Below are 22,382 nucleotides of genomic sequence, written 5' to 3' on the forward strand. Positions count from 1 at the left end.
GATGCCGAGCGAGGAGGAGGAGATACTGGGGTGTTGAGTGACAGGCGGGGGGCTTGCATGAAACATTGTTTTTGACAGACCAATTGAATGGGCGAGGGCGGGTCCTCCAGGATGGGATCCGACTGTGTGCACACAATATGCAAAACCCCAATATGCATTAGGAAGGGCTTGTTTTTCGGGTTTTATACACTCTTTAAATACAGGCACCACCTGCTGCATAATCTGCACTGCTGGGAAACAATGTTTTTAAAAATCTGGTGCAACATGGTGATTTACCAAGACATAATTAATTTCATTAAGTAGTCAATCCTCATCAATAACCTGCAGTATAATGCAAGCAGCATCAGACAGGACTGATTAGCGATGAACGTGACATCTTGTGGCTTAGAGCTGAATTGCATGTAACACATGTTCATAGTATTCATTCAACAAGCCCATTGGTCCATATTGGTTTCTAGGAATGTAGCTTTTTTTCCTTTTACATTTTGTACACACTGTGTAAGACATGTTTACATTACACACAGGTTACAAACCATCAGAATCAAAGATGATATCAAACCATGTACAGTAAACCCAGTTAACATAAAACTGTAATCTTTACGCAATTATGCACAACATAAAAATGTACAAAATGGAAAAAAAGAGCACATCATGCAGTCATGATTCATACAAAAATGCTCCAGCCATGATAGTAGCCCCTTCAGGCTGTGATGCGTAATACACAATAGAAAACACTTGTTTCATAGATGAAAAATGAAGGCAAATACATTTACCTTACCACGAGTTGGAACTTGTGAAGATTGGCCAAAGTAAACAGGTGTGTGTATGATTTTAGAAGATTTAAGACTTGATTTGAGGGCGTTGTCAAATTTAGCTTATTTTCAGTCAGTCTTTGCATAACTTGATCCATCTCTGGTTCATTTAGGTTCAACTATGTGTTTGACATCAATGCTTTGTTAACAACCAAAGCACTGTGTGGCTAAAAAAATCGAGTGCAAGTACAAATGTTTACCAGGATTTCAATAAGTCTTTATGTGTTGGAGACTTCTTCAATTACTCTGTTCCTGAAAAAAGTCACAGAAGAGCTTTCGGGCCTCCTCGGCATGACTTTTGTCAGTACTGGTGGAGGGAAGTTGCTTGTGGCTGGGCTGAGGGCTCTCTGCCTCGGCCACCTCCACCTGCCACTCCGCCTTGAAGGCGTCCCCGTGGGACTCGCACATGTTGTGCAGAATGCAGCAAGCTAGAATCATGGTGGGCACCACGTCCAGCCCGCAGTCGTTCCTCTTGCTCAAACACTGCCAGCGCGCCCTCAGCCTCAGCAGCGCCTCCTCAGAGACACGCAACGCTCGGGCGAGCCGTCGATTAAAGCGCCGCTGTGGCTCGGTCAGTGCTGTGTGGCTGGCCCTCCGGCCCTTTTCCCCAGGATAGGCCTTCATCAGCCAGCTCTGCAGAGGGTAGCAGGCGTCCCCCAGCAGCACATACCTAGACACACCAGACGGCTTTCAGTCAGTTACAGCACACCCTGGAAGACTGGAAATCCTAAGAGGACTCGGAATTGCGGCATTTCAACTGCCAATGCCAATTGTAAACATGCAAACAATTTATTAACAACATTAATTTGTGCATGGAGCAAGGACGTTTATGGATGAGACAACAGATGAAAATGGGTCTTATCAACCTTGAAGTTTTTAAGATATCAGATCACCAGTGGTAGATCTTGGAAATCAAGAAAAAGGGTGCAGCTAAACTAAGAATACAACATGAAACCTCTAATATAAAATAACAAATATTATGGACATAATATCTATCAGCAGTCTGTGTATACATGTCAGATGGTGTGTATATGTCAATCCTTCCCACTCCGTCATGAAATTGGCTTTTCAATGATGTTGGGCTAATTCTTTGACAACTGTGGAGATTTCCGAGATGGTGTTTATTTGAGCCGAACAGCAGATGCTGTTTTAAAGTGGACAAATGACTCCTAACAAACAAAAGGATGGAAATGTGGTATCTTTAAATGCCTGAAAAATGTGACGTTTGCACTGAATTGGATCCTGATCCAACCATGATGTTGACGTTTAACTACCTGAGCGGTTTTCCCATGAAGGTAGGTGGCGGGGCAGGCGACAGTCCACCGTCTGCAGCTGTGGCCCACAGGGATGAGTTCTGGAAGATGTCAGCTGGGTCCATCCCACCTGGGAAACTGGCACATACGTCCCAGAATTGCCCCCGGCCACTGACAGCCACCTCAAACACCAAAACGACATGAACTCAACATCCGACAGCTAGCAAACATGTATTGTCAGCGGTATATATGGGTGTCCTCTCTACCTGAGACAGCACTGAGAGCCAGCCAGTGGGGTTGGTGTAGTCAGATGCGTTGTTTGACGGGGTGATGATAGCAGTGTGTAGGGTCGATATGGCAGCAACGCAGTGAGGAAAGCCCCATTTGGACAGGAAGAGCTGTGCTGAATCCTCCAGCTCCTGCTCACTGGGGGGCCGCAGGTAGATGGAGCTGAGGAGGGTCACAATGGCGTGACACATGTCCCTGACACACCTGCACACAGTGGACTTCCCCACACCAAACAGGGTGCTGATGGTGCGGTATTCGATGTTCGATGCCAGGCGCCACAGAGCCACTGCTACGCGTTTCTCCACCGGCAGCGCCAAGCGGAAGCTGGTGTCCTGGCGAGCCAGACGAGGCCTCAGCTTGTCACAGAGGTAGACGAACGTCTCCCTGCTCATACGGAACTTATTCAGCCAATCAGACGGCTGGAATTCCGTCATCACCACGCGCTCCCACCAATCAGTGCTTTGAGTGGTGGTCCAGGGACGTGTGCGGATGCGGGCGTTGGAGCGGATACCTCCTGCTATCATCATCTGAGGAGGATCAATAATGAAATAAAGATTTTCTTTAAATTAATTCACGTTTTTATTTCATCCCGCAAGTCACCGTCTTACAATAGTAAATAAATAATTGATCCTAAGGCTAGATTAGCACCATCACTCATTTATTTTCAAACTGTGCTGTAGATGGGTGGAAGAATACAAAATTTACCATTTCTTAAATGGCGAAATGTTTGTTCGAGTTTATTTGACAACAGCAACAAATTCTACCCAATACATTTTTATTAAACTTAAATCCAAATTCTACATCTATAAATATAAACACACTAACTGCTATGGTTGGTCAAATTAAAAACTATAGCTCTATCATTGCATACAGTGCAAATATAAATTATTATTATTCTGTTTTTTTTGGAGGGGGAGTTCTATGGTTCTCCTACTAAAATGACTCGCATATAATTGTGTTTTATATAATCCACAAATACAGTGTTTAGATATTTTAGTGTTGATAATGTAAAATAAAGTACACCTGATATATTAAGGCAACATACAGCAGTATTTATATGCATGGCCGTGATTATGTTGGGATATGAGGGAGGGAGGGACTGACCATGAGCATCCTTCTCTGTCTCTGGAAGAAGTACTGCCGATGTCTGATGCGTCTTTGAATCTCACTGCGCCTCTGAATGTTTGCGTTGTTTAAGTCTCTCCTGCGCTTCAGCAGCATGTAAGTTATCAAAAACATGAAAGACCGCAGCTGCTCCTCTTCCTCCATGTTGACAAGTTCAAACAGGAGGCAGAACGCCAGTTAACATTGAGTTACGAGGATCACAGTGACGTTCATCAAGCGACTCAGGCGCTAATGCAGGCAACGCTGCTGTCATTTCACCTCAAAGCTGTAAACCGGTGTACTTCCGCCTTCTTCCTGTTTATGAACCCGACTATGAACCAGAGTGGTGCTGCCATCTAGCGGCTGAAACGAGGTAGTGGTTGCATTACTCAAAGTGTGAGACATTTGTCAGATTATGTCAAATAAATTAGCCCATTTTATACAATAATGTTTTAATGGTTTTTAGATTGTCTCTATGTAGGCTACTGCCAGAGTGATTTACAGTCAAAAGATGTATTTTTGAATGACTACATTTGAACTTTTAGTGAGGACTTGCTTCACATGCTTAAATGTAGTTGAAATATTTTTTCCTTGAGTAGATGTAGTTCTGCTCTGTCTCTTTTAGCTTGACCAAACCCGCAGTCTTTTAATCCTTTTACAACTATTGCTGAGGAAGAGTTATGGCCTCCTTGGTCCATCGTTGGTGTTTGGACCTTTTCTGAGTCATCGCTCATGCGTCAGTGACTCCAGCACAAGGAGAAGAGAATTAAAAGATTTTTTATTTATTATGACTCTTATTGTTGTCTGCCTTTTGTCATTGTTTGGAAATATGTGCTGTGAGCACTTTCTCTGCATTCTCTTTAATGGCAGGCTCGAGATAAGACGTTCAAATAAATAAAAGAAATCAGTGAACATTGCATGTTTATTCCCCCCAAAATGTTTTCTGATAAAATGCCTTCACAAGGATAGCATATATCACTTAAATACTGCAATACAACAGCGTCCCAATCTACAGCCTGCAAGAGGACAGCGAGGTCCTAATAAACATCCCTCTCATCAAAAAAACTGGATGTATTACAAGGATTGCATTAGAAATAGATCAGAACAGAGTGTTACTTTCTAATCTGAGCATTTTATGGAAACTGTCGAGATCAATGCTGATCTCAAGGAAAACATTTAGTAAGTCCTTTCCATAGCACGGTAGCTGCTCACTTAGTCACAGCAGATGCTGATTTCTTATCTCTTCCACTTTAATGAGATCAATAAACAAACAATATGTTCTAGTGTACTCCAAAAAAAATAGAATTTGGGTAGTGTCTAGGAGGTAATATCTGTGAGTGTAGGTTAGAGGTTAGAGGAGGTACTGTACACAGAAGGTATTTATTTACTTTATACTTTAGATTGTGTTACATTCATAAATTATGTGGAAATAGACAAGAAACCTAGGACACAACTTTCACTCGAGTGATAAAAAGTTCTGCCGCTGCGTTCTCAAACTCCTTTGCGTCCATATTACCACCCGGGCCCCGTGTCTGCGCTCCAGCCATGGCCTGACCTAACTTGTCTGGAGAGATCTTGGCACTGGCCTCCAGGTAGCGTAAAGCCTTCACGTTAGCCTCCAGACAGGGATTGACTTTAGTATTCGCATTATCACAGCAGTTTGCCTCGCAGCCTTGGGAAGTCTCCAGGGCTTCCTTTAAGGTCCCCAGCACGGCCAGGCACAGCGCCCGCGAGGCAGGCCCTTCGTCCGGGCAGCACACTTCAGCGTAAAGCCTCTGAGCCTGCCGGATGTAGTCTGAGAAAACTGCACATGTGAGCACACCGTGACGGAAGATGTCATAAGGGACGGCCTCGTGGTCTTGGCAATGGAGGCGTTGGAGGAGTGGGGCGGAGGTGGAGGCAGGGACCCCACCCTCACTGCACAGGCACTGCAGAGTCTGTGTGTAGAGGCCTCCCTTCACTCCTCCTCCTCCTCCTTCTGTCGGGCTGTCAGTGCAGGAGCAATCAGGGGCCTCAGGAGCCTCACCTGAACGTCTGAGGTTCAAAAGGTCATAAGCCACACGGACATTGTTGCTGAAGGCTGATCTGGGTTTAAAATGAGAGAAGGGAAAGTAAATGAGTGTTTTCTCTGCGGCAGTTAGAATGAAAAGCTTGTTATTTGTCAATGAACAAAGTGAATTCCATGGATCTCAGATACAAATATCTCAAAACATGGTTAAATAGTACCAGTATAGCCTGTATAGCTCTATATCTCTTGAGGCAATTGTGAAAATATGTTCTTTTGTAATTTGGGTGAACTGACCCAGTAATATTTACAGGATAGTTACAGAGGATTTGAGATACCAGATGTGGTGCAACTTTCTACCATGTCATTTATAAAGGGTTTATGTTGGAATGGCTGTATTAATGGCTATTTAATTGTTCATTCATGCTTTATAGAACCATTAATAAGATCAACTTCATTTGGCTGTTGAGTGACTAATAATTAAGTCTTTAATAGTCGTATAAAGGTTGTATCACTTTCTGTCAAGGGTTCTTCAGATAAGTCTGCAGTTGTACGTTTGAAATAATAGTTAATAAAGGTAATGTGGTCAAGATGCTCTGCAGTTCTTTTACAGAAGATCAGAGGTCAATCAATCTATTGGGGGGTTGTCTTCCTGATGAGTAATTAAGACAAATCAAGTGCCGAAAGAGGACAAACAGCCACAACCTGGCAACCCTACTGTTGTTCTTATTAAATGGCTCATAGCATAAGCAAATCATTAATCAACCAATAATATGCCATTAGTTACAATAAGCCTAAACCCTGTTGCAGTTTGTTATCAGTCCCATTGTCCACGGCACATTGTGCAGCATAGAAATGCTGTATTGTGGCACCATTATCATTGTGGCTCGGCCTGCATGTTATTGACATGGTACTGTGAGTTATTCTAAAACACCCAGGGCTATAATAATCATACATTGATCAAATCCTTTAGATATATCAATATATAATATACATATTATATTATATATAACATACAAGTAACAGCTGATTAATGTAAGTGTGTAGGTACAGTGAGAGGACATAATGAGGGTTTGATCACAGGCCCCATTATAATAATAGTCGGTTCAAAGGGCACAAGTCATGTCAAAGGGGTCTGGTTTAGGACCGTATATCTCTGAAATGTGTCCAGACCTCTGGGAGTGGTGCGCCAGCCTCAGGTGCCACAGCGCCCGGTTGAGATGCTGCTGCTCCTGCGCGCCTGCGCTCAGCGGGCCGTTGTTCAAATGATCCCCGTCGCTGCATCCAGCTGTGCCGGTCTCTGACGCGGAGGCGAGGTTGCAGAAGTGGTCAGCGAGGAACCCGATGGGATCGTCCGATCTGGCCTCCACCATCTTCAGGATGGCTCCGCGGAGCAGCTCTCCCACTCCAGCCTGCGACAGAAACTCCCTGTCGCTGACCGATTTGGTGGCTTTGCCCTCGGGCATCCCTGGAGGAGTAGCCCCGGACCGGCGCTTCTCCTTGTCCGCCATAGCTGATGACGTCCCGTGTCGCAGCAACGGCAGCGGAAGTGATTCAACACCGCTCGGGAGAGACAGGAAACGGTTTACGTAAGTCTATGTTTATTCATCCATATGGCTAGAAAATGTTGCAAAAATCATTGGATGATTTACAAAAAGCCATCCGATGATTTACAACAGCTGAAAGCCCCCAAACACAAAAGACGTGTTTCCACAAAATCAGTCCGCTCTGTCGTGCTGGTTGCTGGGGACGCTGTCTGCCGTGTGTGCGTGCGTCAAGTAGTTAGTTTGTTGCTGAAATAGCCAAATATCTGGCCACGATTTTACTGTGAAGTGTAACACATTGATTCAAGCATATGGAATAAGCACAAAACTGAAATGTGTTGTAGTACAAAGCCTACTCTCCAACACTTCTGGAGCAATTTGCTGCTTTCACCTGTTGGTAATCTAGCCTTATCCCACTCACCTGAAACCCAAATGTATTTTTTTTGTTTTTTTAATACTAGCACAGGTACAATAGGCCACCCAAGATTCACAACAAACCATTCTAATACTTTTTTGATAGCTTACTTTCAGGATGAGATATGTAGAAGCTATAGCCAGCTTTCGATGCTGTGCTGAAATACACAATTTAGTCAAATACACACTCACACACTGTCCAGTTTATGAGTTAGTTAGAGACTCCTCTGACTGATATCTGCTATTGATTAAAATGGCATTGGTCTTATATTCTTGTTTCTAATCACCATGTTTTATATGGTTTCATGTACTTGCTTTTGCAACAATAGCTATTTACCGTTCAGGCAAATAATGCTTATTTGAATTTTGATAGATGGCTTAATGGGAGCAGAGGAGTTAAAAAAAGACAAGCACAAATCCATCATATATGTTCGGTCCAAACAAGGTTTATTGTATATTAAAAAACCCAGGTTACTACAAAGTCTTCATCCCCATTTTTTCTAATTTAGCCTCAAACCAAAACACAAGGCAGTGATAAACAATAACACAAATAATGTGAAGAAGATACCGCTCATTCATCAAACAACAAACAAAGCATTTAACAGTTAAATAGAGCTGCACCACATGTGCTTATTTAATATTGACCTATTTCCAGTAACTATACAACAGTGTTTTACATGTGCATTGCTCACAAAGGACTCGTTGAATAACGACACTAGAACAAAAAAAAGATTACGTGGCTGATTCTACATATAAAAAAAACATTTGAACAAAATTGCCTGCTTTGACCAACGCTACGCTTTGTGGAGAGTAGTGTAGTTTATGGGCCTCTGCTGTTGATGCTCGGTAACTAAAGAGGCCAACGACATGTATGATAATCAAGTGTTGAAGCATCACACACTTCTTTTTTTTTTTAAATAGGCCAAGACTTGCTGAACTCTTGATTTTTAAATGTTAAATTTACTCTGCAAAACAGTGTTTTTGTCAATGATAGATTAATGAGATAGTTCAGGTATCAAGTTTACTATTGCGTAAAGTTAAAGTTCCACCTTGGGCTGTTGTGTTGCGTTTACAATCATAATGCATAAGTTGCATCGTCGACATGGATGCCATTTGTTAAAGGTGTATGGCTCCCGTTGGTGAGGGAACCCATTTTCAAAGCAGCCCCACTGCCATCGACGTAGGTTGGATGTGGAGGCAGGAAGTCTCTCTGCAGCTTGTGCTCCAGCAGCATATGGCTCTGAGGAGGCAGGCCGAGGCACGCTCTGAAAAAGAAAAGGAAGGAGACTGTTGTCAACTTCTGCCACCAATGACACACCTGCATGAAAGGCTTGAAAAGTCCTTCAAATTACAATTCTTCCGTTGAATGTGCATTCTTTGGGGAAAGTGTGTGGTAAACTAGGTTAAGAAACCCAAGCCTTGTCCCCCACCTCATGACGTTTTCTATGCAGGCCCTCTGGCGGAAGAAGGAGTTGATGACCGGTGCCCCAGGTGGGACCAGGGGGGCCTTGCAGAGGAAGGAGAGCAGTGCTAAGACACTGTGGAAGGACTGGAAGTCCTCCTCCCCCTGGGGTCGGATAGCAATGCGCTGACAAAGCTCTGTCAGGATCACCAGGTCCAGGATGATTGGGGTGGCTAGCAGAGAGTCCTGTTGCAAAGACAGAAAGATGAGAATGTGTTATAGAGTGAGAAGGTTATGGCCAACCCACATTAATTAATGCATGGAAAACACAATGCAGTTCCTTGTACATGCAGGAATCGCATTTAAACAATACCAGTGTCTTTTTCTAATACGACCACTAGGAGTCGCCAAATCAAAACTTTTCAAATTCGACACATGAAAGGCTTTTAATGCAAACGATAGTGATTTCATGTGTAGGAATGGTGGTGGACTTAAGCAGCTAGGCCAGTGAAACATGAAACAACTGCATCAATGACCTGAAGAAGTCTCTTTAAATGAGCCTCGGCACTAAGAAGGATGAACAGTAAGCTCTGGCACGCTCGAGCCTCTTCCTCCACCACTACTACTACTGTCAGATGAAGAAGAAGAAGAAGAAGAAGAGATCTGAACGTTGTGTTTAACAAGCAATTAGCAGTTTGGACTCTGGAAATAGTTCTAATCTGCTAGATTTGCCTTTTTCAGCCGCATGTTTCACAGAACTAGATGTAGTGACCACTGACCTCACAGGTGTTGTGCAGAGCGATAGTATTGGTCCCTCCCATCATGATTTCAGAAGTGTATTCATCCATGGCCCGCTTGCTGTCTCCCAAACAGGGAACATACTTAATCACGACCTGAAATGACAGCACAGAGACAGTTTCAAACATCTGACAAGTTGTTGTCAGTAAACATCAATGTGTATCTCATCATCCGGCCGTGTGTGAGTCACTCACACAGTGGTCAGGTTTTTCTCCAGGCTGGTACAATATGGAGTTTGACTTCACCATGTCATCCACCACGTTGCTCTTGGAGATCTCTTTAGAGCGAAACTGCTGAGGAGCCGACAGGTTCTTCCCATCATTGTTGCCAAGATGATTGTAGCTGACGATGGCGGTCGGCTGTCGAGGAAACTTATTCAATCATTGTATCAGGGCGTTTTGTTTTTCATACAGGTTTATAGTGGCTTACTCTACTGTCAGAAGTACATAGAATATAAAAACATGTTAATGTCATCATATATCAAGGCTTTGCTCGTTTGTTCCTATAATGTTGGGATAGCAGTTTGACTGAAGTATTTTCACCCCGGTGAGACGTACCTTGAATCCAGTGTTTTAATCATTGCTCTGAGCCCGTCTTTCTCGACTGTCGGGACCATGTCCTTGCACAGATGGATCGTTATTGCGTTCGTAATGTCGCTGCACCGCTTGCTTTTCTTGTCATATGCTGCCTCGAGCAAATGACTCTTCAAGCGATGTCTGACCCACTCGCGTTAACGTTACTGGTTGACGGCCTCGAATCCGACGGCCGTCATCGCACTCTTGATATTCCAACACATGTTTTCTGCTGAGGTGATGGGGTAAGTTGCTCGTGTTACCATCAGCTGCAACAGCAGTGGCTGGACAAACTCGCAAAACATCGAATTTTTTAAAACCAAAAAACACTTCCAAACAGCAGACCCAGCTCCTCTCTTGGGCACAGACTATCAGTGCATCTCCGGTCTGTCTTTGTTCATCCTGCATCGCTCTGTTCTGTTCTCTAATGTAACGTTAATGTAGAGACGGAGCCTCTCCCAGCTGTTAGCAGACTGTTGTGCTAGCGGGCTAGCTGTACCCAGCATGCCGTTCGGTGGTGAAACTTTATAAATGTACAATTATTAGTGTTACAATTTGTTTATTTGTCACAAACTGTTGTGTCGTGGTGTTCTACCCTGTTAAAGAGCGTTAGTTGTGGGTTATTAATTGTTGTGTTATAAAGTTATAACCACGATTAGAGGTCCTTCTCAATACAGTTAAACCAACTAGCGCCGACTGTAGCGCTCCTAGCGGCGAACAATATATTTTGCCGCCTGTTGAAGAGTGACAGCAGTTGTTTCGTATTCATATTCATATCATACGAGAAATTAAAACCGGTATACCGGTTTGGTAAGTTTGAAGTTGTCATATTTTCTGGTAGGACCATCACATTGTTGCTCTTCCTCTTTTTTTCCCCCGGTTATGTTAATCCTTACACGAACCAAGGGTTTACGTTTAAAGGCAGACACTGCCACACTCTTATAGTCGGTCATAAGTGATGATTAAGAGGGATTATTTTGAGTCTATACTTTATTTTTTTTTGGAAAATAATCCTAATTCTGCCTATAAAATATTTGATCCCTATAAGTGTAAAAAGCAGTGGTTTATGAGACCAGTATCATTTGATCCAGTTAAGGACAATAGATGACAATTTCTCACATTAATGGATTCTCACTTTAATTCTTGTCTTAGATTTCAGTGTTCTTAGCTTTTCTAGTATACTATAACCATGTTAGTAGTGATTCAGTGTGGTTAGTATCAGACCGGTACCATCTATCTGTGCAGGGGCGGGCTGGCCATCGGGGATACCCGGGATTCGGTAGGCCGGCGGGGTCTGGGCCGGTCCAATACCGGACCACCTCCATCATCAACCGGCCCTCGCTCTGAGATCGCCGACCCCGACTGAATTCTATGCTTCACAGAACACGTTAAATTTTCTCCAATACTTAAAGCTCATAGTCACTGACGAAGATTTATACTACTCCTCGCGATCTGTATTCACACTCGTGGTTTCCATCTGCGAGCCGGCGCAACACCCCTGTACACACACACACACACACAATCACACACCCAGAATGCAATCTGCCCCAAAGATGCTTTAATGCTGATTAAAGATATAAATGAGTGAAATACAATTTAGCCAATCAGCGTCCTCAAATAGATTCAGCGCCGGCGCCGGCATTCTGGTCGATAGTAGTTCACGGAGCGTCTCTGATCAGAACTACAGACAAGCCGCCTAAACCCCGCCTCTTCACATTTAGAATGCCACATATAGATAGTGTAAGAAATTTGAGCATAGAACTGTGTGTTTAGTAGATATAATGAAAGTGTTTAATAATTCATAATTAAGAATTCATAATTAGTCATAATCATAAGTGTATTGGGAATGCATAATTAAGATAAACATAAAGTGTTTTAGGATTAGTAGCTAAAAGACATGAAGCTTCTGCCAAGTTGCAGAAGTTTAACGTTTATACTGAAGGATTATCATAGAGGGATTAAACCATAACTGACGGTCATTGAATGTGTTAGTAAACTCAGGGACAGAAAGCCAGACAGACAGAATACACTCCTGGAAGTTAGCCAATAGGAATTGGGATAAACGGAAGAGGAGGTGTTTCGAACGGATGTGGGTGGTTTAATTTAAAGTCTTTTTCTCTCTCACGTGATGGCTCTCAGAGGACCGACGGGTTTTATACCTGAGGAGCTGAGTTGAGTTTTTTGCAAACGGGTTTTATTGATTTAATATTTCATGGAAATAGTGTACTTCACTGTAAATACTGTACTTGCATCAGTGGGATTAAATTCCTTTTAATTGTAAACCAGTTTTGGTAGATTTATTGTTGCAGCGTGTCGACTGTACAAAGCAGCCGGACACGTGCTCTGGCCTCCTCGCTGTGGAACAGACTCAAACGTCCACAATAGTGACATATCTGCTATATGTTATCCTTCCACAATTAATTCTAGATCACTACAGCCTTTTATGTAGATATTTTTTTATTTATGTTTTTATTTATCATATTACTGTTATTTTATTTTGGGGGGGGGGGGGGGGGATTAGTAATGTAATACCGATTTATCAGCAGCATTAACTAAGGTACCACACTTACCTTATTGCTCTCTTGAGTGAAGCGGACTAAGAGTTTGGACTTCCACGCTTCAGGCGACATCCTGCCAGCAACGAGGGGTTTTCTTTCATTTCATTTTTCCAAATTGTGTGTGTTGCGAACTTGAATTAAAGGTAACCTGAATATAGTTAGATTGTATCATTTCCTGTTAAAGGGAATTATTACGGTAACCCTCAAGTTATTAAAGGGAAATATAAAACAGCCCTACCTAGAACATGTGCACCAGCGCCACTGCGTATAACCATCTGATACTATCCCAGAGTTCAGCATATTCATCTAGCAAACTATACCGGAGTGTTACAACAGCCAGTATCATTTTATTCAATGTGTCCATCTGGGCAAATTGGTGGATCCAAATGTTAAAAAAAAACAACATATGATGTAATTTCTTTGTAATCATCCAAAATAATGTTAAGTGTATGGGTATTTTTCCAAGTAGGCCACTGACTGGTCGATACGTGCGATGCATTGAGTGGGCAACGCGCCGTGTATTGAGTGGGCCGGTCTGACAGTAACTCCCGGGCCACTTTTTTCCCCCAGTCCGCTCCTGTATCTGTGTGTCCATTTTCTCACCTTGATACCCGAGCTGACCAGGAAGTCCACCAGCACCGACTTAATCTTGGTCTGACCGGATTTGAAGTCATCTCCTCCGATGAACACCCCATGCTGCACGGCCAGCTCGACGGCCCCCGGTACAAAGGTGTTCTGCGGAGAACCGTTGATGAAGGCACAACCCTCCAGTATGCTGGCCACTGCAAACAGAGTGGAGGGAGAGACCTCTGCTGCTCCATCCTAATGGATGTAGTAAACAGATTATAACCGTTACTGAGTGCATCATCATATTCCAGCATGACTCACATTTCCCCGAGACCCTCTTCACATCATCTCCATAACACAACTTCATTGTCAACTTCATGCCCATCTAAAATTGAGCTGTTCGCTGAAGATCACAAGGCTGTGAAATAGACTATTGCTGAAGACGGGAGATAAAATATAAACTCACCCGTGAGGGGAAAATCATAATTTTCTTCCCCTGATCCGATATAAAAAGGAATAGCTGACTCATTATGGAAATTCATCTACAAATCCACAGTGAAGTGTTAGGAGAGCTAATCTTCTCATCCTCTAAGCTTTATGAATCTCTAAGCGGATGGAGGATTACCGTTTGGTCCTCGGCATTAGGAGGAAATTAAAGTCGAAGTCATGACTACTGGCCACCATCACAGTTTAGGATGGTTTGTAGGACAAGTAAAAGTTAATTATCATACCGAGTCTCTACTGAAACCAATTTAAGGATTTGTGTCTTGAGAGCTTGCATTTTAAAGCTACGTTTCATGAATCTGTACGTTTTCCAAACAAACTCTGTTCTCGGCTCCTGCTCTCACCTGGATTGCAGCGAGCAGGTTCTTTGCCTCGTCGTTGACCCCTGGTATGATATCAGAGAAGCGCTCGGTGTTGGCGGTCCACACCACAATGACTTTGTCCACACCACTCGACTGATGGAACTCCCTTATGTCAGCTCTTATCTGCTCCACCTGGAAGACAATTTACTCTTTTAAGCCAGATTAAAATGACACATGAAGCAAAATGAATTTGAAGTGAAATATATTACATTACAGTCATTTAGCCGACGCTTCTATCCAAATCGACTTACAATCAGATTCTATCACAACGTAGGCACAGCTACGGGAGCAATTTGGGGTTAAGTGTCTTGCTCAAGGACACATCGACGTGCAACTAGCGGAGCCGGGGATCGAACCGCCGATCCTCTGATTGAAGGATGGCCCTGCTCTCCACTTAGCCACAGTCGCCCGCCTATGGATATATGGAGCAGAGACTCCGGCCCTCTTAAACCTGCTGCTCAGGAGACCAAGTGTTACCTGCTCCGCCATGCTTCCAGTGAGGACGTTGTCCGCCCGACTCTCTTGGTTTGCAGCGATGAATTCTGGGATATAGATGGACGGTCTGGGCTTCATGCGGCTCAACTGTGGCCGCAGCTGCTCTTGCAACGACCACTCGAGCACCTGAGCTCTCTCCATCGCTCTGCCAAGATCCATTGAAGAGATATCCCAACCTAAAAACACAAATATATATATATAAATCATTTTCCAGAAAAGGGCAGAGGCTGACCTATGCGGGTCAACACTTTCATCTTATAATAGACTACAGCAGCTCTATAAACAGCTTGCCTGTTAAAGCTCTTCCCTTATGAAGTGTCAGACTAGACTGAGGACACCATACTGGAGCACATCTCTGACCATCTTCACCTCATGGAGAGGCTCTCCTAGAAGCTGCCCTGGGGTCAGATTTCCCTGCCATTTACACTGCTGTTAACAGCTCACTTGCGCTATTATATTACACACACACTTCTCCGTTTCTGTATCAGAGGTTAGGGTTCGAGCAAAGTATCTGCAACTGTCCGTACCGTCAAAGACTATGTCATTAGGGTGCACCATGGGTAGGAGGTCACAGATGGGCACATTGACCTCGCCCTCGGGTCCTGAACCCAGACAAGCAGTAGACGCCTGCAGGAGGGAGCCAAAGTAGTTTGCTTTCTGCAGAATGTGGGAGAAAGAGAAGAGAAAAACACAGATTTCATTCCCTCTACAGACTTTTTTTCTGGTGTGTTTAAGGTTTATTATAACTGAATTAAATCCTTTGAACCAGAGAAAAATGTCAAAAATGGAAATCACAGGAAGCAGCTCATAGAGGTAACAATGTATGCCCATATAAGGAGATATCCCCAAGACCAGAGTTTGTTAAGAAGGGCTTAACTCTCTACTGAACAGGTCAGCATAACCAGCTTATAATGAGTCTTACCACTGTATCGGGGAAATATAGTAGGCTACATTTATAAAACAGGACAAGCAGGTTCTCTCTTTGCTCCCTAGTGCCATTATGGTCTGGTAGTAAAGAGTAACGTAAACATTTGTTGTTTTTCTGCACTATACTGAAATGAATGTAAACTGTGAATGTAAATGTTTAAAAGCACTCCTAGTGGTGGATATTCTGTCACAATATGTTTACTTGTAGAAGTTTTAAACCAAAAAGTACAGTCATTGAATGTATTAAGTGTCTGTGAGAGAAGAGTTTCCAGGTCATGACTAAATAAGGTAATGAGTGCAGTCTGTGCCAAGAGCGGGGGATGGTGAACGCTGGCTGCAAAGAGGGGTGTCGTACCAGACCAAGGGGTCATAGGCCAGGAGGAGCTTATCGGATGATCGATGTGGTGAAGAATGTGAAACATGAGACTTTTCAGTGGCCCAATCCCAACGTCCCCCCCCTTACGGACTCACGGACTTTGAGGCGCGCTCCCACGAAGTCCGTGAGGGTTTAGGGCTGTCCCACTGTCAAATCGTCAAGTGTTTGAGGCTCTCTTGCAGACATTTTGAGCCCTTTCCGAAAGTCAGCATGGTATGCTGACTTGGCCTCAGGGAATTACCCACAAATCATTGCAATGTGACGTGAAACACGGGGTAACCAGCGGACGCATGGAGACATTAAAAAAAAAAAAAGGTAAACAAAGAGGACGGATCACGCGGCTTTTCCTCCAGTGTTTGTGTCACTCACCTTCACGCCAGTCTTGGTTGTCCAGGTGAGGCCCAGCTTGTTGGCCAGTACAGCTGCAGTCACTGTGGTCCCATTGTTGCCTCCCCAGCCCACCAGCATCACACCCAGCTTGGGCACATTTCTCTCTGTGCGAAATGTCATCTCGGTGGTGCGGGGGGTCACCTGTTCCCCAATAAGGAGCAGAATTAGAAGGACACTGTACAAATGACACACCCAGATGCATATACTGTACACACAGAAATGTCAGAAAGGTCCACGTACTGTTATTTTGTTCCCATCTCTGTGAACTGATGTGGTCTCGTAGGGATACTGAGACACAATGTGTGTATCTGTGTACTTCACATTAGGGCTGTTGATTTGAACGTTGACAGACATGGCTGTAGTCTGCGAAGAGAGAAACAAAGAACACTCATCACATATTAGATGACGGTAGGGAAACGGTCTTGAGCTATGTGGTATGACACAGACTCCATACCAATGTCAACACTCACCCAATCACTGACTTTGAGGTACATGATAAAAGTAAATGTTTTATCAAGGTAACGTGATATGTTGCCGCAAAGTGCTGTCCCAGATACATTTACACAATTCCAAGCACTTCCTTGAATTGAGAGACGCCACAACTAACTACAACAAACATCCGCTTCCGGCCACGTTAACAATGACCCGCCCTGCTCAGTCACTGGCTCCTCGTGATACATGCCGAAACCTAACGACTTCAAGCAAAGAAGGTAACGAGTATTAGCCAATCAGAGACAGAGTAAGGCGGGTCACAGCACGTTTCCTGGTTTAGCTATCCCGGCATGAACAAGTACGAGGCAGCGAGTGTGACTATAGGCAGTGGCAAGCGTCAGTCAGGTGTCACAGCAGTGGCAAGCGAGCAGCACTCGTTCGGGAGCCGCATTACCTGAGTGTTGTTACAATTGGATTTTCTGCACACACAAAAATGACTTTGATTTTGAACTTTATTGCATCGAACAATCCACAGATTAATCAAAAAGTTAATTATTGCTGTGTACATGGATTAATATTAAATCGCATGTCGTCAACTATTGTTGCTAACATACTCCCATCGGCCCACATTTATTTATTTATTTATTTATAAGAAGCTACGCTATGCAGAGCTTGCAGCAGAAGCAAAGCAGCGTGGCTGGAACACAAAAAAAAACTGTCGAGTTGAAGTGGGATGCAGAGGATTTGTGGCTTCTTCGACCATCACTGTTGAAAGAGCTGGGAAGTCACGTCAGGCTCTGCGGCAGACCATCAAGGCAGTCTCAGAGGCGGCTGAAAGAAGCAGCCAGTGGATTTGGATCAAGCGGAATGGCCCATGCTGTGCTCCAAATATGTCAGCATAACCCACTTGAGATTCCCCACCTGTTAACCAGTCTCAATGTTGTCAATTTCGGAGACAGCTCGGCACGGCACACAAGCTGAGGGCTGATCATCCCGCAGCTGGCCGCCCTTGGGGAGGGTGTATGGTGTTGAAAGGCCTCAATGACACAATTGAACATTACTGATGTGTTCTGGGCTCAACTGTCCCAAAATTCTACAAGCTAAACCAAACCAAGACCATTTTCAGACATTTTTGGAGTGGACTTTTTATTTAATAGATATACTTTTAAATGACAATAAAACATGATTTATTTTCATTATTTTTAGCGGATTGTTGTAAATGACTACATTAATACTTTGCAGTTAAATATTTAACATTTCTTCAAACACGAAAAAAAATAAGTAATTAACACTTTGATGAACACGTCAGGACATCTTATTTTTGTCACTGTTGAGTCCAGAACCTCTCGGTACTGTGGAACACCGCATGCCTCCCAGCCGTGCCAAAAAACTGTTCCAAGTTATGATCAAAAGTATTTAATATTTAACAGAAGCTAAAACAGTTACAAACTGAATTACTATCAAATGAAATTCCCCCACACAGTCCAGCTCAGCTAGTTAGCTTCCCAGAGGTCCCAAGTGACCTGATTCTTGTCCTGAAAAACCAGTGTCTTATCAACCAAATGTCTATCAGCTCAGTGATTGGCTGACATTCTTCGGACTCGTCCTGCCCTTTGACCTGCTAGTCAGCTGTCCAGGCTCCTCTCTGTCAACTTCGTGTTGACGATGTCTCTGATCCTATCTACATATATGACAGTGGTCGTCAATCTGAAAAGCTTGTCTCAAATCCTTATCTCTCCCCGTCTCAAAACACTCAATCTACATGTGACTATACTTTTAGTTTAATACATTCAATGATTATGTTTTAAGACCTCTACAAGTAAACTTATTGCAGACATATAATATCCTCGATCAGTAAACATATAATACATTCCATAAGTAAATATATTGTGACATTTTAACATATTTTGACATTTAATAACCACCACTAGGGGGTGCTATTGAGCATACCAACAATGCATTTAATATTTAAATTCCTCACATCACCCTCACAGGCAATTCAGTATAATATATATATATATATATATATATATATATATATATATATATATATATATATATATATATATACATACATACATCAAATAAAATACAATGTTTATTTATTGAGATGCCCCTATGGACCTTGTTATAAGAGGTAAAGATCAAGAGAAGTAAACATGAAGTGTAATTAGGAATACTGATGTGAAAGTAAGCTGTGATGGGTTTTCATTTAACATCTCAATTATATGTTGATGCCTCCATGACCAAGTTAAGCAGATGAGACTGAGGACAACTATGTAGAAGAAAAGATGTTCACTTTGCCTAATACAGAGTGCTTACAGAGTTCTCCATGTGTGTCATGGTGTTCTCATGTTTCCTTACTTCCTCATCCCTCACTCCTGTAACTGTCCGTGCTGGATCTGTCCCCGTTGTTTTAAAAATCTAAATAAGTTATTAGCCTCACTGCATCCAGCTAGCCAAACCTATCTGGTGTACAGCTGCTAGAAAAGCTACGCATGTACGACTTTGGCCCCAAGGTGAATCTATTTGAGGATGCTGATTGGCTAAATTGTAGGTCACTCATTTACATCTTTAATCAGCAATTGGCTAAACAGATTCATAGACCCGCCTCTTGTGGGCCATTTCTCCAAGACATGCAGACAGGCGGAGAGGACGTGTGGGAAAAGCATATATTTTGCGCAGATATCCTATTTTACAAATATTACTGGGTACATTCCATATTTCAAAAACACAAATATTGACAATTTGTATATATATTTTTTGTGGCTCAAGGAAGGGCGCTTAAGGTGGGGCCACGCCCCCCTCTATTGGCCAGCCGCCACATATATATTCAAGAAGCCTAGTAGTAGAAACAATGTATCTGTGGAGTCAACAACTGTCAAATCAAATAAAGAAAGTACACATCAATTATATTTTAAAATACAATATATAATAAAGTTTTCAAATTTAACTGGATGGATTATGAACACATAAATACATGTTCTCTCATTTCAAGTAAAATAAGGGCTCCATCTAAAACTAAAATACAATTTTTTTTTGAAAAGCTTGCATCGTGAAAGAAAGTGCTTGATTTTAGAAAAATGAATGAATAGGAAAAAGGGAAAGTGTGGCTGGTGTGAGAAATCTATGTTTAAAAGCGCTCCTAGCGATGGATATTATGCGTCACAATATATTTACTTGTAGAAGTTTTAGACCAAGAGAAAGGTCACTGAATGTATTGTGCACTGTGAGAGAAACCAGAGACTTTATGACACCACTCTAATAAGGTAATAAATTCTTCAACAGGAACTAAACAGTCTTCAGAGAGAGGGGAATGTTGCTGAAATGTTTCTGAGCACAGACTTCAAGAAGGGGAGAGGAATTGGTCAAGGCGTGACCGACTGAAGTCCGAAGGGTTCAGCCAGTCACTGAGCTGATCAATGTGGTGAAGAATGTGTAATACGAGACATTTCAGAGACTCTGGAGGGACAGAGGAGCAGAGGGAGGGGAGGGGGGGGGGGGGATCCTCCCCCTCCCCTCTGCTCATTTTCCTTGATGAGAAATTTTGAGGATAACACTAGTGTGAACTTTTTTCTTCTCTTTTGTTAAATCCATTTCACATCATAACGGTCTCAGTGAACTTTACAAGAAACAATCTCTACACATCTCAACATCTTGCCCTCAGTTCCGATTGGAGTGTTTGGTCTAAAGATGTGCGTATATGGTCTCAGTATTATTGTATCTGAACATATGCGACAGAGTGGTTGAGTAGCGCCAGCAGGAAGAATGAACAAATAAGAATAGGTCCATCCTTTGTTAAAAGCTCTGTTTTCGCGGTCCACTTTTCTCTTTTTAGAACACGCCATGTGAAATTGCTTCTCCGACTCACTTATCTCATGCTCCAAGTCTCACCGGCCTGTGTTCAAATCTCACTCGACTCTAACTGCGTTTCAGAATAGAGATATTCGATTTGCTGAGTAGCGTCACGTGAGATGATATACAATGCATTTAATTGGTCGGTGTGTTTCCTGGACTGATGAACAAGTGCCGTAACGGCTGGAAAAGCTGTGCAGGTTAACTCCGCCAAAATGTATAATTCTTAATTATCCATCAGTTATACGTCTGAGTCCGGATCGCCTGGACTAGCCACTGCGGTGCCAGCGCCACAAGGAGGATCTCGGCCTTGCTAGATAAAGTACCATTTCGTGACTCCCTAGCCGACAACAACTTAATAGTTTCCCAGCAATCCCTGTCAGACCACCTTGGGCTATTTCTGAGGTATAAACACAGGTAATATGTCAATAAATGTATGACAACAAACACGGAAACACTCACCACAAATATGTCAGAATTTGCCTTCGCAGTAGCCCTGGGTTGTCTCGTGGACAGTTTAACGAAAGTCCCCGTTGTCTTTAAAAATGCCGGGTAGAATCCAACCACTGCCTTCAAATTACTTTTCTCCGTTTTACGATGTATTCAATGCAAGTGCCAATCAGACTGCTCCGTGCCCTTATATAACACGGAAATATGAAGAGAGCTTGAAAACCGCGTGCACAATGTCTGAAAATGGCAGAGGGGTGGGTCTTTGTCAATATGCGTAACGTTACGTGTTCTTGTGTACTTAGGAAACGTCATCAGTCTCAGCCCAAGTACTGTTCCAATTCAAAGTTCGCATCGAGCCAAGCACGGTACAAAATGCCCGGATGTGGCTTGCTCCGCCCATTTTACCGGGGATGCATCGGAGATGACTTGTCTGTACTTGGGACAGCCAAATATCCCAGAATGCATTTTGCACCAACAACCGGAAACAAGGACACAAATGGAAGTTGAAACTTTCGTAATACTACTGTTGTTAAGTCACGGAAAGTAATTTTAGGATGTTTTTAGGCGATAAGTTAGTTGCATCAAATATGTGGGCGGTTTGTCAAGATTCAGCCGATTTACAAATCTGCTCCAACGATTTCGGAGATGTGAGGTGTTGCTAGCGGGACCGGCAGTAAACCAGCAGCGGGGGCTCAGCGCTCATGTTACCCGCCTAGAACTGCCTGATCTCGGCAGTAAACCCCGCCAGCACCGGGGGCTCAGCGCTCACGGTGCCCGCCTAGAACAGCCTGATCTCAGCGAGTCTTTTTGAAACTTGCCGCTGGTATTGACGTCTCTGTAGCGTTTTCCTCGTCGGCAAACCATACAGCAATCCGGATCTGATCTCTATATTATATCTATATATAGATATATAATATAATATAATACACTTGTATAATAATATTACATTTTTTATTTTAAATGAAAACAAAAAAGCAGGGTTGTCATGTTTAGTTTGATTGTAAAAATACTTTACAGAAAAATAAAAACGGATTAAACTCATTAGCAAGACCAGCTGAGGTGGTGATGTCATCAAGTAAGCTGCTGTTCCAATTGTCCATACTGTGGTCTCTGTACTTGGAGTCCAGACTCTAAAAGTAGACAAGTCCGTACTTGTGTACCGGTACTTGGGTGTTGAGAAAGGCGGTGTGTGCTGTTGCGCAGTGTGTGATAGAAAATGTCATTGTGCTGTATAATGTTCTACTGTGACTTGATTATATGCTTTATTCTATGTT

At 43.0% G+C, this 22,382-nt stretch overlaps 3 protein-coding genes across 4 annotated transcripts; all 3 read right to left on the reverse strand.

Moving 5' to 3' along the window:
• Positions 1-863: 863 nt before the first annotated feature.
• LOC306790023 (uncharacterized protein) lies at positions 864-2,877 on the reverse strand (the record flags this gene model as incomplete). The annotated part of the gene is made up of 3 exons (XM_079286123.1): positions 864-1,482; positions 2,087-2,247; positions 2,332-2,877. 3 exons carry the CDS (start codon positions 2,875-2,877, stop codon positions 1,050-1,052), a joined length of 1,140 nt encoding a protein of 379 aa, XP_079142249.1. The 3' UTR covers positions 864-1,049.
• A 2,022-nt stretch (positions 2,878-4,899) lies between these two features.
• On the reverse strand, positions 4,900-6,973 carry tpgs1 (tubulin polyglutamylase complex subunit 1; the record flags this gene model as incomplete). The annotated part of the gene is made up of 2 exons (XM_079286063.1): positions 4,900-5,542; positions 6,636-6,973. 2 exons carry the CDS (start codon positions 6,971-6,973, stop codon positions 4,900-4,902), a joined length of 981 nt encoding a protein of 326 aa, XP_079142189.1.
• Positions 6,974-7,837: 864 nt separating this feature from the next.
• On the reverse strand, positions 7,838-21,346 carry LOC306790477 (inositol-3-phosphate synthase 1-A-like). Of its 2 annotated transcripts, none has more exons than XM_079286765.1 (11): positions 21,121-21,346; positions 16,612-16,734; positions 16,351-16,512; positions 15,206-15,335; positions 14,661-14,854; positions 14,166-14,315; positions 13,354-13,572; positions 9,815-9,979; positions 9,602-9,715; positions 8,851-9,068; positions 7,838-8,685 (listed from the first exon to the last, which is right to left on the reverse strand). In XM_079286765.1, the coding sequence occupies exons 2-11, from the start codon at positions 16,723-16,725 to the stop codon at positions 8,496-8,498; spliced, it is 1,656 nt and encodes a 551-aa protein (XP_079142891.1). In that variant the 5' UTR covers positions 16,726-16,734; positions 21,121-21,346; the 3' UTR covers positions 7,838-8,495. The 2 variants fall into 2 exon arrangements, with proteins under 2 accessions (XP_079142891.1, XP_079142890.1); XM_079286764.1 differs by lacking the exon at positions 21,121-21,346 and adding an exon at positions 16,842-16,982.
• Between the last annotated feature and the right edge of the window lie 1,036 nt (positions 21,347-22,382).

This window comes from Melanostigma gelatinosum (genome assembly GCF_949748355.1).
Source record: "Melanostigma gelatinosum genome assembly, chromosome: 16".
NCBI classification, from domain to species: Eukaryota; Metazoa; Chordata; class Actinopteri; order Perciformes; family Zoarcidae; genus Melanostigma; species Melanostigma gelatinosum.